This window comes from Ovis aries, chromosome 7, assembly GCF_016772045.2.
Source record: "Ovis aries strain OAR_USU_Benz2616 breed Rambouillet chromosome 7, ARS-UI_Ramb_v3.0, whole genome shotgun sequence".
Taxonomy (NCBI): domain Eukaryota; kingdom Metazoa; phylum Chordata; class Mammalia; order Artiodactyla; family Bovidae; genus Ovis; species Ovis aries.
In genome coordinates, this window is record NC_056060.1 from 44170202 (window position 1) to 44187327 (window position 17126).

The 17126-nt window shown below is 46.2% G+C and overlaps 1 protein-coding gene across 5 annotated transcripts in view; it reads left to right on the plus strand.

Annotated features, from left to right (window-relative positions):
- DAPK2 (death associated protein kinase 2) overlaps positions 1-17126 on the plus strand; it is a 132950-nt gene that overhangs the window by 3030 nt on the left and 112794 nt on the right. For all 5 annotated transcript variants that reach the window (XR_009601200.1, XM_042252339.2, XM_027971760.3 and 2 more), the window contains exon 2: positions 6832-6929. Coding sequence is in view for 4 of the 5 variants with exons in the window: in XM_042252339.2 (XP_042108273.1) it covers positions 6853-6929 (77 nt within the window). In the remaining variant the exon portion in view is untranslated. The remainder of the gene's footprint in view (positions 1-6831; positions 6930-17126) is intronic.

Consider the following 17126-nt stretch of genomic DNA (forward strand, 5'->3'; position numbering starts at 1 on the left):
GTCGTGTCTGCCTCTTTGCGACCCCATGGACGCCAGGCCTCCCTGTCCATCACCAACTCCCGAAGCTTGCTCAAACTCATGTCCATCTAGTCGGTGATGCCATCCAACCATTTCATCCTCTCTCGTCCCCTTCTCCTCCTGCCTTCAGTCTTTCCCAGCATCAGGGTCTTTTCCAAAGAGTCAGTTCTCCACATCAGGTGGCCAAAGTATTGGAGTTTTAGCTTCAGCATCAGTCCTTCCAGTGAATATTCAGGACTGATCTCCTTTAGGATGGACTGGTTGGATCTCCTTGCAGTCCAAGGGACTCTCAAATGTGTGCAGGGGTGTGTGGATGTGAGTGGGTGTGGGACAAGTTTCCCACTGGCAGGATGGAGACCTGAACTGACCCTGACACTCTCCCCCTCAAGTTGTTAGATGTGGGAATGAGCAAGCAGGCTGCCCAGCAGAGCTGGACCTTCACCAGGAAGATAGTTTCCTTGTGTCCACTCAGGCAGGCGGCTGAGCTTCTCTGAGTCCAAGCTTCCTCATCAGAGATTGGGGTGTGTCACAGCAGATTGGGGTGTGTCACAGCCTCCAAAGCGTGGAGGTGCGCTGTAATGCCGGACGGCCCTCCCCTCTGTGGACAGCTTCCTCAGAGGCTGATTGTGATGATTCTTCATGGGAGGGGGTGTAAGGGGACAATCGTGGTCCCATTTTACTCGTGCTGAGTGAGGATCTCTGAGAGTTCAGCAGGGTGGGCTGGGTCCCGTGAGGGAGGGACTTAGTGAGGTTGAGATTTCCTCATGAGATAATCCTTCAGCCTTGGAGGCCCTCTCCTAGGTTGTTCCTCAGGGGGCCGCTGGCCTCCCAACCCTGCAGCCGCTGTTGGAGGATTGAGGTGCTATTGACGAAAGCCAGGGGAGGAGCAGCTGGCGTGGGCGGTGTGACTTTTAGCAAGTCCCTTCTCCTGTCTGGACCTCAGTTTCCTCCTCTTGCAAAACAAGTGGGCTTGACCAGAGAGCAGTGGGTTTCAAACTCCTCCCACCCCTGAACTCTTACACAGAACCCTAACACGTAGTGTAGATAAAATGGAACTTTTCTAACTTTCCTTCCTGATGCAAGTGGCTCCTGAGTGGAGACTAAAAGTCCTCTAGGTTCCTCGAGGTCCCTTTTCGTGAGGTTCTAGGAAGTCTGTGATATGCAGATGACACCACCTTTATGGCAGAAAGCAAAGAAGAACTAAAGAGCCTCTTGATGAAAGTGAAAGGGGAGAGTGAAACAGTTGGCTTAAAGCTCAACATATAGAAAACTAAGATCATGGCATCCGGTCCCACCACTTTATGGCAAATGGATGGGGAAACAGTGAAAACAGTGTCAGACTTTATTTTTTTGGGCTCCAAAATCACTGCAGATGGTGATTGCAGCCATGAAATTAAAAGACGCTTGCTCCTTGGAAGAAAAGGTATGACCAACCTAGGTAGCATGTAAAAAAGCAGAGACTTTGCCAACAAAGGTCCGTCTAGTCAAGGCTATGGTTTTTCCAGTGGTCATGTATGGATATGAGAGTTGGACTATAAAGAAAGCTGAGCACCAAAGAATTGATGTTTTTGAACTGTGGTGTTGGAGAAGACTCTTGAGAATCCCTTGGACTGTAAGGAGATCCAAGCAGTCCATCCTAAAGGAGATCAGTCCTGAGTGTTCATTGGAAGGACTGATGTTGAAGCTGAAACTCCAATACTTTGGCTACCTTGGAAAAGACCCTGATGCTAGGAAAGATTGAGGGCAGGAGGAGAAGGGGATGAGAGAGGATGAGATGGTTGGATGGCATCACCGACTCAGTGGAGATGAGTTTGGGTTAACTAGGAGTTGGTGGTGGACAGGGAGGCCTGGAGTGCTGTGGTTCATGGGGTTGCAAAGAGTCAGACACAACTGAGTGACTGAACTGAACTGAATTGAGAAAGTCTGTCTTAACTTTTAGAAATGTTGCCTAGTATTAGGGCTGGGGGCAGGTATGTGAACTCTGAAGATTCCACTAAGGAAAATGTGAGCATTAAGATGGACCTTGCCTGTGGAATGCCTGGAGCCAGGGGCCTGAGCCCCTAGCTAAAGGTTGTATCAGCGCCCTCTGCTGGGTGGTTTCATCTTTTGGGGGCCAGAAAGGTCCCTGTGCTTCTGGGTCCTAGATGGTGACTAATTCCACCTCAAAATGTCTCCCCTTTAGTTTCATGTCTCTAAACTGGTAATATGCAGATTCATCTTGGGGAGCAATGTTAGGAAGGGGCTTTAAATTAATAGCTGTTTTTTACCTGATGAGCTTTCTGAGCAGCAGCCTTGAGAAGGACAGCTGGGACACTATATTTAAATCAAATATTTTGGAGTGCCTGCTGTGTACCAGCTCCCACAAGGGGATACAGGTGAGAATGTCACAACTCTTACCCTCATGAAGCTCCAATAGGCAAGAGGGAAGGAACTCATATTTGTTGGAACCATCCAGGGACTATTAAAAACACTTTACATATGTTATCTCATTTGTCCCATAAAGCAGATATTAGACTCATTTTTAATTATTTAAAATTTTGATTGCACACAAAATAAGGGTATGTATGTACATCAAGAAACAGCATTGGCAGCACTCAGAAAGCTCCTTGTGTCCCCTTTCAGGCACAATCTCTGACCCAGGTGTGACCACTATTCTAACTTCTAGCACCACGGTTTTGTTTTACCCAAAAGAGAATCACACGGTTTGTGGTCTTTCGTGTCTGTTTTCTTTCATTCAACACTATGTTTGTGAGTTTCATCCATATTGTTGCAGGGAGCAGTAGTTTATTTATTCTTATTGTTATATAATCATTTCATTGTATGGGTATAACTCTATCCATTCTTCACTTGATGGCTATTTGGTTGTTTGCAATTTTTAGATATTACTAATAGTGAAGCTGTGAACGTTCTAATGTGGACCATTTTGGAAGCCATCTACATGCGTTTCTGTTGGGGATGTCCGTAGATACTGCCCAAGAGTTTTCCAAAGTAGTTGTCCTAGTGAATATTCTCCTAAGCAGTATTTGAGAGTTCTCCAAATATTCACTAACACTGGACATTGTCTGGACTCATTCTCTTCCTTTTCTATTAAAAAAAAATATTTATTTGGCCTTGTTGGGTCTTAGTTGTGGCACTCAAGATCTTTAACTGTGGCATGCAAACTCTTAGTTGCAGCATGTGGGATCTAGTTCCCTGATTAGGGATGGAACGCAGGTCCCCAGCAATGAGAGCGTAGAGTCTTAGCCCCCAGACCACCAGGGAAGTCCCAGACTCATTTTCTATGTAAGTAATTTGGAGCTCAGAAAAGCTGCACCGTGCTGTGTGTGCTAGTAGGTGGCAGAGCTGGGATTCAAACTCAGGCCTGTGTGCCTGTGCAGTCTGTGCTTTCTCCCTTTGGGTTACACATTGACATAGTTTATGATATGAACCAGAACATGGTGAACTCTAACCCGAAAAATTTGTAAAGGGCCCTCTGTGAGAATTTAAAGAGAAGAAGAATTTTTCATCTGTTTTGTAAGGAAAAGAGTCATGGAGGCTCATAGAGATGGTAGCGTTTGAGCCTGGCTTTGCAGGAAGGAAAGAGTTTTACTTGGAGGGTTCTCCAGGTGCCCTCCCCCCATCCCCATCCCTTCTGCCATGAAAAGGGCCCACCTTGAGCTGGGGTGTAGCAGGGGTGAAAGTATTGGAGGAATAGGAAAAGTCTACTTGGGGCTCTAGTAGAGGATTTGTGAGGGAGGGGGCTATGCTGAAATGGTGAGTTGGGGCCAAACTGGTGGGCCTAGATTGAGCTTAGTTGGCTCCCTTGGCCCCCAACTTCTGGTCACCCAGGATGTGATCACAAGGCAGGGGCTCATGGTTTAGTTGGGGAGGTGGGACAGTTTCAAGTCCAGCTCAACTCCTGACAGCAAATGCAGCTGGCCTATAGCCAAGGAGGATCTTAGCTGTTCCTGGGACCACTCTCAGGGTATCTGCCAACAAAATTTTTTTGGAGTTTTCTGCTTTCATCTAGCTGTGGGAAATTTGTAGCTACTCATACCTCCACCCCCAGGATCCGGCTCAAATGGTTTGTTTGGAAATATTTTTGCAGCAAAAAGAAGCTGATAGATAGCAGTCCTGCCACCCTCTGCCTAGTCTTAGGAACCTTGCCATGGTGGGGGTGGGGGTGAGGGGAGCCGAGCTTTTGATCTGATCAAGCCAAACTTGCCAGAATCCCAGCTCCTTTTCTTCAGAAGGGAACGGAATTGGTCTCAGTGGCTGTGGGAAGCAGAAACACAATGACCTGGGGATGAGTCAAACAATAATAGCAATAATCATCCTTCTTATTTGCTCGGCAGTTTGTGTCTTTATCACAGTGGATCCTCACCTGCATGTGTGAAGTAGGTGATACGGATGCTATCGCCCCAGGTTGCAGAGAAGGGGGACTGAGTCCCAGACAGGGAGCCAGACTGCTATGGGTCTTGTGACTGATGCACACCCAGACTAGCCTAGGACTGGGGATCCTGCTTCTTTCAGGATTCCATACTCGCCAGGCCCTGGCTGAGCAGAGTGAAGACCAAGCCAGTAGGAGGCTCTGTGACGGACAGGCAGGGGAAGACTGGCAGGTGATCCTGAGAGTAATTCCTGGGAGCCAGGCCATTTCCACCTGGAGGCCTTTAGGGATGTGTGTGCCTCGGTGGAAGGGAGGGAGGAAGGTGGCATCTTGCTACCAGAACTCTGGTTGGTAGTGGGCAGAGGAAAGAGGCTGAAATATAGACATCACCTGAGAGTTAGAACAGCTCCCGCCACTTGGCATTGATGAGATGTGCCCTTATGTAATGGTGCCTCCACCCAGAGAGGTGAAAACAGTATTTCGGGGCTCACAGGGCCTGGGCGTGGTTGGTATCTGATTGCCAGGCAGAAGAAAAGCTGCCAGTGCCAGCCAAAATGAGCTCTGAGAGCCCTTTGCTAATGACTCTTGAAAGATGCATCCGCAGGTAGCTGTTTTTTAAATTTTATTCTTATTTTTATTGGTGTATAATTGCTTTGCAATGTGTTAGTTTCCACTGTATGGCAAAGTGAATCGACTATATGTATACACATATCCCCTCTTTTTTGGATTTCCTTCCCATTTAGGTCACCACAGAGCATTTGAGTAGAATTCCCCGTGCTACACAGTCGGTTCTCAGTAGTTAGCTATTTTACATATACTATCAATGATGTATATATGTCAATCCCAGTCTCCCAAATAATCCCATCCCCCTCTTCCACCTTGGTATCCATGTATTTGTTGTTTACTTCTCTGCCTCCATTTCCGCTTTGTAAATAAGATAGTCTGCCATTTTTTTCAGATTCCACATATATGTGTTAATAGACAAAATGTGTTTTTTCTTTACTTCCTTCACTCTGTATGACAGTCTCTAGGTCCATCTATGTCTCTACAAATGACCCAGTTCCATTCCTTTTTATGGCTGAGTGGCTCAGACAATAAAGCGTCTGCCTACAATGCGGGAGACCCGGGTTCGATCCTTGGGTCGGGAAGATCCTCTGGAGAAGGAAATGGCAACCCACTCCAGTATTCTTGTCTGGAAAATCCCATGGACAGAGGAGCCTGGTTGGCTACTGTCCATGGGGTGGCAAAGAGTCGGACACGACTGAGCGACTTCACTTTCACTAACAGTCCATTGTATATGTGTATTCATGGGTAGCTGGCTTTATCTTTATGTTGTGCTTACTGTATCCTGGGCCCTGCCCTTAGAGTGCTGTCCAGGGTGGCATGTGGCTGTCTCAGGACGAGGGGGCTCCCTGGGGCAGGAGGATCCCAGGGGAGGATGCAGACGGTCTCTTCTGTGGTGATGCTATGCGTGGCTCAGAGTTGTCCTGGGGTTCTCACTAAGGTGCACTGGACAGGCAGAGTTAGTGCCACTTACAGATGAGGAAACAGGCCTCCCACTGACAGGAGATGAAGTCACAGAGCTAGTTGTGGGCAGAATTGCAGCTAGAACCTCAGGTTTCTGACTCCTGGTGCCTATTGTTATTTGCCACACTTCCTCTCCAATCTTTCCCTTAGGGTGATGAGTGAACTGCAGATCAGTTCAGACTTGAAATTGGGTGGCACAGCCTCTGAGGGAGCTGAGGTCATGATAATCCCTTACCTTTCTACTGCAGTTTGTAGTTTATAGAATAATATCCTGATTTGCAGTGGTTTTTACAGTATTAACCCCTTTTACAGATGAGGAAGTTAAGACCCAGCAGTTTAAATGACTTAGGCAAAAGTGGGACTCAAAACGGAAACTTTTTAAAAATAATTTTTTTAGCTTTATTGAATTATAATTGACATATAACATTGTAAGATATTTAAAACGTACATCATGGTGATCTGATACACTTAAAGTATTCCCCTTGTCTAGATAATTAACATGTTTATCACCTCATGCACATTTATCCTTTTTTTTTGGTGAGAACATTTGTTTTCCTCTTCCAGGAAGTTTCACTTATTCTGACTCAAAACTGGGTTCTTTTTCCCTGCATCATAGCTACCTCTTTTCTCAGTAGACCTGGATTTCATGAGAACAAATTGCCCAAGTTGCCCAGGGTTGTTTTCTCGGAACATGTTCAGAGCAGATCTGTCTCCTTAAGAAACTTGAATTACTATAAATCAAGTAAGAACCGTGCATCACTGGTCATAGGTCCTGAGGAAAGGCTTGATCAAGCCTGTTCTTGAGGAGTGAGGGCTGTGAGCTACCCTTCAATTATTAGCCATTTACTTTGGGGCCTAGAGTCAGACTGGTACCAATGGACATATCTGTCCTAACCTCAGGATTTCTCCTATTTCAGGGCTGTACGCTCCAGACCTCAATGAGGAGCCCGAACATGGAGACGTTCAGGCAGCAGAAGGTGGAGGACTTTTATGACATCGGGGAGGAGCTGGGGAGGTAAGTGGCTGTGAGAGCTGCACTGATCGGTGGATGTTATAGGTCCCGGGCTCGTCACGGGGCTTGTGGAAATTTTTACAAACAATCCAGAGAGTGATTCATTGTCTTGGGTGCCTCTGCAAGTAATCCTCTCTCTGGAAATAAAGACTTGCCAGCAGAAGGGACTAGAATTGTTGAGTTCCATGTTTTCAGTATAATCCAACTGACAGTTATGGCGGATCTAAATGCCTCTTGTTTAATCTGTTACTTTGCTCCCAAAACCCTCCCCAGGCTCTGGCCTGAGACCTGACCCGTTGGTTCTTTTCTGAAACACACTTGGAATTCTCCATGGCTCTCAGGGTTTTGCTCTGTAAACTCAGAGCCTGAATGGAAGGTGAAATCATCTTCCTGAAAAAAGCTTTGCATCGAGTGACAAGCCACGCAAACCTGGTCGTGAAGCTTCCTCGGATCTGAGTTACTGGGTGCATTTTCAGGTTTGCTAAACCCACAAAACGGACAGGGATAAGCTCAGATCTGAAAGTCGTGACCGTCTGGAGAGAAATGAAGATTTTCTGAAGCTCTTTCCTTGTCTCTCATTTATAACAAAGCTTGTATTCGGGTGGTGTTTTGATGATTACAGAATACCAGTCCTGGAGTTCGGGTCTCTTAACAATTCATGAAATGGGAATAATTTTTACTCTTGTTTTTCATGAGGAAACTGTGTTCTAAAGAGTGTAAGAAAGTTGCTCCAAGTTGCTCAGCCAGCAAGGGGTGTGGCCGAGGTCTGGCCAGTCCAGTCTGTACCTGCACACCTGTCATGCTCTCTGATGCACACGGTTCTTGCACACTCACATGCACTCACAGTGTACCCAGCCCTGTCCCTCCACACACCCAGCAGAGTGAACACCTGGGGGTTCAGGGCCTTCGCTGTGTCCGTGGTGGGAACAGGAGCCTTTCCCTTTAAAGGGCTCTTGTGTCAGGGCTCATTCTTTTGCTGCTTTTTACCTTTCTTTCTTTATTTTTTTGCAAATATATGTATATATTTACTTCCTTTTATTTTAAGCATTAGGATCATATTGAATATATGTTAATGTTTTACCACAGTTTTAAACAAAATTTTGGCCATACCATGTGGCCTTTGAGATCTTAGTTCCCCAACTAGGTATCAAACCCGCGCCCCCTGTAGTGGAAGCACAGAGTCTTAACCCCTGGACCACAGGGAAGTCCACTACAGCTTTGAATGTTACATCTTTTTTTTTTTAGTTTAAATTTATTTATTTTAATTGGAGGCTAATTGCTTTACAATATTGTATTGGTTTTGCCATACATCAACATGAATCTGCCACAAGTGTACATGTGGTTCCCAATCCTGAACCCCCTCCCACGTCCCTCCCTATAACATCCCTCTGGGTCATCCCAGATCTTAATGTACTATACCGGTTTGCTCATGTCATTAAATATCTTAATGCAATTTTACATTCCCTTGTACAAGCATGCCTCAATTATTCAGCCTTTTCCCCCTACTTTTAAAAATATACAGTTTCCATTTAAAAAAATTTTCATTACTAAAGCTGCAAGGAACATCTCTTAGCAGAAATTTCTGATCCTGTTTTTGATTGCTTCATTAAGATGGATAACTAGAAACTGGGTCCCTGGGTACTTTTATTTTTGAAGAAAAACTCAAAAAAGCTTCAAAGCCAGAGGAGCCTTAGTCAGGGAAGAATGGAAAGTGCACTTACGGCAGTTCCCTGGCGGTCCAGTGGTTAGGACTTGGCACTTTCGCTGTTGGGCCTGGGTTCAGTTCCTGATATGGGAACTAAGAACTAAGATCCTGCAAGACACGTGGCGTGGCCAGAAAAGAAAAAAGAAAGTGCACTTACTTCAGGTTCAGGAAGTGCTTGTCCTGGCTGACTGGCTAGGTCAGGGAGCAAGTATCTACAGAGACCCCCGAAGGGGAGATTCCTCAGCATTCTGTCTGAGCCGCTGCCCCTGGCAGTCCAGAACCTGGGAAGGGCTGGGGAGAGGCTGAAGGGTGGTTACCTGGACTCTGCCTCTGAGTGGAAAGGGAGGTTCTCTTTGACTTGGGTGTTTCTCCTGACTTGTGATGTCAGGGAGAAAGTGGCCCCTCAGCAACAGACCCCGGCAGGCCCTACCAGTGGCTTCTTAAATTTAATTTTCAAAACTTTTGGGCATGCCACAAGGCATGTGAGATTTTAGTTCCCTGACCAGGGATTGAACCCTCACCCCCTATGTTGGAAACTGAAAGACTTAACCACTGGACCTTGAGGGAAGTCACCTTGTTGTTCAGTTGCCCGGTTGTGTCCGACTCTTTGTAACGCTATGGACTGCAGCACACCAGGCTTCCCTGTCCTTCACCATCTCCCGGAGTTGTTCAAATTCATGTCCATTGAGTCAGTGATGCCATCCAACCATCTCATCCTCTGTCACCCTCTTCTCCTCCTATTTTCAGTCTTAAGCCAGGATCAGTGTCTTTTCCAGTCAGTTGGCTCTTCACATCAGGTGGCCCAAATATTGGAGCTTCAGCCTCAGCATCAGTCCTTGCAGTGAATATTCAGAATTGATTTCCTTTAGGATTGACTGGTTTGATCTCCTTGCAGTCCAAGCGACTCTCAAGAGTCTTCTCCAACACCACTATCTGAAAGTGTCATTTCTTCAGTACTCAGCTTTCTTCATGGTCCAACTCTCATATCCATACATGACTACTGGAAAAACCATACCTTTGACTATACAGATGTTTGTTGGCAAAGTGATGTCTCTGCTTTTTAATATGCAGACATTTTAATATGATGTCTCTGCATATTAAGCTGTCTAGGTTTATCATAACTTTTCATACCCCTACATCGGAAGCTCAAAGACTTAAATCAGTGGACTACTTCTTAGTTCTGTCTCTCCCCAACTCTGTACATCAGAGATATTAAAACTGGAAGAGACCTCATGTTTCTGGGTCCTCTACATACAACAGGATGTGAAGGCCACATGTACCTCATGGCCTGGGGAGCCTTGGAGAACCACTGCCCCCTACCTCACACACAACCTGAAACTTTCCTTAGATGCCAGCTGGACACAGGGCAAGTGAAAGACAGCAGAGGCCTAAGGCACTTTTCATGGCTTGCTGTCCTAGGATTTGTGGTCTAGAGGTCAGGTGATATGGAAGGCCTATAGAGGTCTTTCTTCCAAGCCCCTCATCTGACTGTTGAGGAAACGGAGGCTCAGAGAGAGGAAGGGTCTTGCCTGGGGCCGTAAACAGGCTGGAACTAGAGCTGCCTTCAGAGAGGGTAGCCCTATCTGTCTTTCTTCCCCTCTTCTTCATGGGCTCACTGTGTGCCAGGCATTGTCTGAAGCAGTGACAAAATAGACATTCCTTTCCCCCAGTGGCTTGTGTTCTGTTGGTGGAGGAAGACATTGAACACATGATGGAGGGGTTTCAAAAGGACACATCACTCCAGAGTGCCTGGTGGGCTATGAAAGGAGAGCGTGGGACACACTGAGAATGGGGGACATAGCTGGGACTGGGTGGTCAGGGGAGGCTGCTCTGAGGAAGTGGCAGAGGATAAGTGTGCAGGCAGGGAAAGCAGCCTAGACACAGGCCCTGAGGTGGGGAGAACCTGGGCCCTGAGTTGCTGGCTGGAGGCCTGTGTGGCCATGGAACATGAGCTGGGGACAGGCAGTGCTAGCTGAGGCTGGATATACAATTAGAGGCCAGTCTGCAAGCTTCCTGCCAACATAGACAGTTTGAGGTTTGTGTGCATCCTAGCTGTGCAACCTTAGGACAACTTACTTGACCTCTCTGACCCTGAGTTTCTTGGTTTTTGTTTTTTAACCCATAAGGTAGAAATAGTAACAGTAGCTACTTCATGATTGTAGGGATGAAATGGGATGCTGAGTCTGCAGGGTTCCTCACAGAGCTGGGTACTAGGTGTTGAGTGAACACCTAGGTGTTGAGTGAACACCTAGTAGAGCCTCTGCCTTTGAACTTAAACTGCCTTTAGGTTTGGGTGTCAAGACCCTGCCTCCCACCTCCGGACCCCCTGGGAGGACAGTGGGGGTCTTCCAGGAGGAATAGAAGTAGGGCTTTTTCTTACATTTGGGAGGAGCAGTGTGTAAACCTTCTTCAGCTCTCTACCCTTGCCTAGATTCAGGGCTGTTTCACTGATTTTTGTTGTTTTTCAGTTGCTCAGTTGTGTCTGATTCTTTGCAGCCCCACGGACTGCAGCATGCCAGGCCTCCCTGTCCCCCACCATCTCCCGGAGTTTGCCCACGTTCATGTCCATTGCATCAGGGATGCCATCCAGTCATCTCATCCTCTGATGCCCTCATCTCCCTCTGCCTTCAATCTTTCCCAGCATCAGGGATTTTTCCAGTGAGTCATCCATTTGCATTAGATGACCAAAAACTGGAGCTTCAGCTTCAGCATCAGTCCCTCCAGCGAATATTCAGGGTTAGCTCCTCATTAAGTCCATACTATGCAAAAATGACTTGGAGAAGGCAATGGCAGCCCACTCCAGTACTCTTGCCTGGAAAATCCCATGGACAGAAGAGCCTGGTAGGCTGCAGTCCATGGGGTCACGAAGAGTCAGACATGACTGAGCAACTTCACTTTCATGCATTGGAGAAGGAAATGGCAACCCACTCCAGTGTTCTTGTCTGGAGAATCCCAGGGACGGGGGAGCCTGGTGGGCTGCCGTCTATGGGGTTGCACAGAGTCGGACACGACTGAAGCGACTTAGCAGCAGCAGCAGCATGCAAAAATGTAAATGAGTGAGAGTTACTTCTCGTTTTTTACCTGTAATGACAGGTGGAGTTCACAAATATCATGTTGAATGAAGGAAGGCAGACTCAGAAGAGTCATACTATATCATCCCATTGGTGTCAAGTTCAAGACGGGCAGAATCAATCCCTGATGCTAGAAATCAGAATAGTGATTCTATTAGTGATTCTAATAGTGAGGGAATAGTGGCTGAAAGGGAGCATGAGAGGGACTTCTGTGGGGAGGACATTGTTGTGTTTCTTGATCCCGGTGCCTATTTCACTGATGTGTTCATTTCATGCACACAGGTCAGGCCATTCTTGTATATGTACATTTTCCCGTACGTATATGTATCTGAACTGAAGCCACGTTTTAACAAGGAATCTTTAACTGCACTCCCTGCCCTCATCTGGCTCCTGAACTGCATGTTTCTGATGCCTTTGGAAGGTTAGTCTGGTTGTGTATCAGCCACGAGACCCATAGCACTCTGGTACCCAGTCTGCAACTCAGTCCTCCTCATCTGTAACCTGGGGTGATAGCATCTATATCACCTACTTCACACATGCAGGTGAGGATCCACTGTGATAAAGACATAAACTGCTGGGCAAATAAGAAGAATGATTATTGCTATTATTGTTTGATTCATCCCCAGGTCATTGTGTTTCTGCTTCCCACAGCCACTGAGACCAATTCTGTTCCCTTCTGGGGAAAAGGAGCTGGGATTCTGGCAAGTTTGGCTTGACCAGATCAAAAGCTCAGTTCAGTTCAGTTCAGTTCAGTCGCTCAGTCATGTCCGACTCTTTGCGACCCCATGAATCGCAGCACGCCAGGCCTCCCTGTCCAACACCATCTCCCGCAGTTCACTCAGACTCACATCCATCGAATCCATGATGCCATCCAGCCATCTCATCCTCGGTCGTCCCCTTCTCCTCCTGCCCCCAATCCCTCCCAGCATCAGAATCTTTTCCAGTGAGGCAACTCTTTGCATCAGGTGGCCAAAGTACTGGAGTTTCAGCTTCAGCATCATTCCTTCCAAAGAAATCCCAGGGCTGATCTCCTTCAGAATGGACTGGTTGGATCTCCTTGCAGTCCAAGGGACTCTCAAGAGTCTTCTCCATCACCACAGTTCAAAAGCATCAATTCTTCGGCGCTCAGCCTTCTTCACAGTCCAACTCTCACATCCATACATGACCACTGGAAAAACCATAGCCTTGACTAGACAGACCTTAGTCGGCAAAGTAATGTCTCTGCTTTTGAATATACTGTCTAGGTTGGTCATAACTTTCCTTCCAAGGAGTAAGTGTCTTTTAATTTCATGGCTGCAGTCACCATCTGCAGTGATTTTGGAGCCCCCAAAATAAAAGTCTGACACTGTTTCCACTGTTTCCCCATCTATTTCCCATGAAGTGATGGGACCGGATGCCATGATCTTCGTTTTCTGAATGCTGAGCTTTAAGCCAACTTTTTCGCTCTCCTCTTTTACTTTCATCAAGAGGCTTTTAGTTCCTCTTCACTTTCTGCCATAAAGGTGGTGTCATCTGCATATCTGAGGTTATTGATATTTCTCCCAGCAATCTTGATTCCAGCTTGTGTTTCTTCCAGTCCAGCATTTCTCATGATGTAATCTGCATAGAAGTTAAATAAGCAGGCTGACAATATACAGCCTTGACGTACTCCTTTTCCTGTTTGGAACCAGATCAAAAGCTCGGCTCCGCTTATCCCACTCCCATCCTGGCAAAGTTCCTAATACTAGGCAGAGGTATGCCCTTATCTTAAAAATAAGAGAACATCTGTGAGAAAAGCTGCAGAATCCAGCTTTGGATCTGGGAAGCATGTCCTGGCCTGAGAGTCCTGGGCACGGCTGGGGCCCGCCTGGCCCTGCACACCTCACTTGATTTTCTGGCTCACATTCTGGCACCAGCCTACTGGGGATGCTAGAGGTGGCTGGCTGTTTCTGGGAACAGTTGGAGAAATGCTGGCCTATAGTTTCTGGCCTCTCCCGGCCTGGGTAGCCACTGTAGGGTGGAGCGGGGCTCATAAAGAGAAACCCATCTAACCCCTTGTCTGATAGATGAGGCTAAGAGTAGAGAGGGGAAGTGGCTTGTCCAAGGTCACATGTTGAACGGGTGATAGACAAGGGTGGGGACTGATGATGTGACTCCTCTAGAGCTCTGGCCACCATACTATAAGGACCCACAAAACACAAACTTATTTTTTCTTTAATTTGAATGCTTTGGGGAAGGGGGGCATTATTTGGTAGGATAGTCTTTTTTGTTTGACCTTGGGGACAGGTAGCAGAGTCAGAAGGGAAAGTATTTGGGAAGGATTGATGTTCCCTGGGAAAGGGCGCTGATGGATAGGGCCAGTGATGACTACTGTGTGTCTAAGGGTACAAGGTAATTTAATGTAACCAGCATAAAATGATCAATGGTTTCTTCTTTCCTATGCTCATATTACTTTTCTTGCTTTATTGCATTGAGTTGGCCAAAAAGTTCTTTTGTGTTCTTTGTAAGATGTTACAGAAAAACCCAAATGAACTTTTTTGGCCAACCCATTATTATCACATGAACATAAAATCATAAAATGTTACTGTTGAACTGAATCTCAACAAGAATTTAGTGCAGATCTCCATTTTATAAACAAGGAAAGTGAGACCCAGAGTGGGGAGGTGATTTGTCCAAAGTCACAGAGCCAGCAGTGCAGGAGGTGAAACTTAGAGAAGATTTTCAATTCCACTGTGCTAGTTTAAACAAAACAGAGGGAAACCTCTCTATGTGTAAATAAATTCAACTTTTATCTACAGCCCTCACCTCTCTCAGGGAGCCTACCTCCCCAGTACTCCGCTCATCCCATCATCCCCTCCCTGACTCCCCTGGTGAAGAGAGTGGCCAGAGCCCTGATATTTACAGGAGGCTCATGTGTGCCAGGCATGGTGCCAGGCACTTAACCTGCAGGGTGCCCTTTCATAGGGACAGGAGCCTGGGGCTACACAAGGAGCCACTCCTCTGAAGCCTCATCCTTTGTAACAGGCTGAGCAATACCCTAAGATGAGCAGGGAAAGCTGCCTGCCGGACTTGAGTCTCCTGATGAGATCCTCTATGGTTAAGATCACCCACCCCACGTGCATCTTAGCTAGCTAGGGCATCTTCTTTTAGGAGAGAAAGAAAAACCTCCAGGAAATATGTAGAGCTCAGGTGTACCCAGGCTGGGTTCTCAAGCTCAGTCTAGCCAAAAAACTATATATATATGTAAAAAATAATAAGTATTTGTATTTACCTGTCTCTGTCTTTGGGGAAAGGGTTTCCAAGATGAACTCAGAGGCAAAGGGGCTTTTATTATTTCCTCTTTTTTTTTTTTACAAAAGATTTTTTTTCTTGATGTGTACTGTTTTTAAAAAGCCTTACTGAATTTGTTACAATGCTGTTTCTATGTTATGTTTTGGTTTTTTGGCCACAATGCCTGTGGGATCTTAGTTCCCTGACCAGGGATGGAAACTTCACCCCACTCATTGAAAGGTGAAGTCTTAACCATTGGACCCCCAGGGAAGTACCTTTTATATCTTTTTAAATTAAAAAAAATTATTGTAGAGGTAATGCATGGTATATGTCATAAAGTTGTGGAAAGTTAGAGTAAACCTCCATCTACCCTCCCTCCAAGTCTCACATCCACAGGCAGACTTTGATGGTAATTGTCTTCTGCTGTCTTTCCAAACTTTAAGTAAAGCAAGTGTATGTTGACCCAGATGGGGTCATACGACCAGAACAATCTACAGCTTGCCTTTCTCACTTAACGAAATACACTGAGTATCTTTTTATAACAGTGTATATAGATCTATGAGATTTATTTTGGATGAAAGCTTTTTTAAAAACAATAAAACACATAGGGAGACCAGTTTAAGCCCATGCAAGATTAGCAGCCTTAACCAGTAACTATTTTTATTTCTGAGTCTTACCTTCTAATCTGTCCCTGGCTATTTCTCACGCCCACACTTCCTCTCCTCTTTTGTGTCTGCTTGAGGCCCAGAGTTAACATTCCCCCAAGTGCTAAGCTCCTGGGGGCGGGTTGCAGAGACCAAGGGGAGCTGGAGCAGCGCTCAGGCCCTGGGGTCCCAGAGAGGAGATTAGGCATATCTGTCAAGTGTTTGTACTGAGCTATCAACTCTGAAGGCAGGGCCACATCTGCTCTCCTATTCTGAGCGCCCCGACCGTACCGTGCGGAGGCCAGAAGTCCCCACATCTTCTGTGACTTCTTCTGCTCTCGGTCTTCCCTCATTCTTAGAGGAAAAATTAAACTTTTCCTTCAAGGTCAAGATCACATGGTGTCTCAAATACTGTTTGATTCTACTTATATGAGATACCTATAAAAGTCAAATTCATAGAATCAGAAAGTACTGTGCTCCAGCATAAAATATATATGCCATGCTTTGCATACTTGTGCGGCCATGTCCGACTCTTTACCATATATATACTCTTTTTCAGGCCCTTTCCATTGTAGGCTATTATAAGGTATTGAATCTACCTCCCTGTGCTATGCAGTAGGACTTTGTCGTTTATCTATGTTGTATATAGAAGTGGATACACATTGTTGTATTTAACCCTCATAGCACCTTGTAAGGTAGCTCCTATTCCCATTTGACAGATGAAGAAATTCAGCCGCCAAAATGTTAGGTAATTGGCTCAAGAAATACAGACGACCTACTTTATCAAGGAGAAGCCAAGTGGAAAATTCCACTTCATGCAGCACAGCAAATCTCAGAGAAATTCAGAAATAAAAGCCAGAAATTTCTCTGGCTGGAGCCCTGTCTAAAGCCCTGGCTCGGGGTTCTGGTGCCTCTGATCACACACATGCTTAGGTTTCCTGCTGCTAGGAAAGTGAAAGAGACCAACCTAAGTTAAGAGTCTAATGCCCTCATGTCAGTTTCCGTGCCAAGTACTTCTCATCTTCCAGAACAGTATGAACTGGATCACACTCCCATTTTATAGATGTGAAAACTGAGGCTCAGAGAACTTTTACAGTGGCAACTGGTCACTCATGCCAAAAAACTTTCTTACTGCTTGCACTGAGCATGCTGTGCTGGGCCCAGGAAACTCTCAACTTGGTGTTAGCGGTGAGGAAATCTTTTGGGCCATAACAAGCCAGTGGTTTCCAAAAGATGAGTGAGTGTGTGTGGATGAGTACGTGCACATCTGTACTATAGGTCATTGTCATAGTCCAAAGATTCTCCCCAGATACCCACTGTGTGCTGGGCACTGTGATGGGTGGTGGAGATTTAGGGCTCAGGCCATGCCTCATAAGAGATTAGGGGACACAGAGATACTTTCCTCAAAAGCTAATGAAATGGGAACTTACCTGGTGGTCCAGTGGCTAAGACTCCACACTCCCAATGCAGGGGGCTCAGATTCGATCCCTCATCAGGGAACTAGATCCCATGTGCTACAACTGAAAGATTC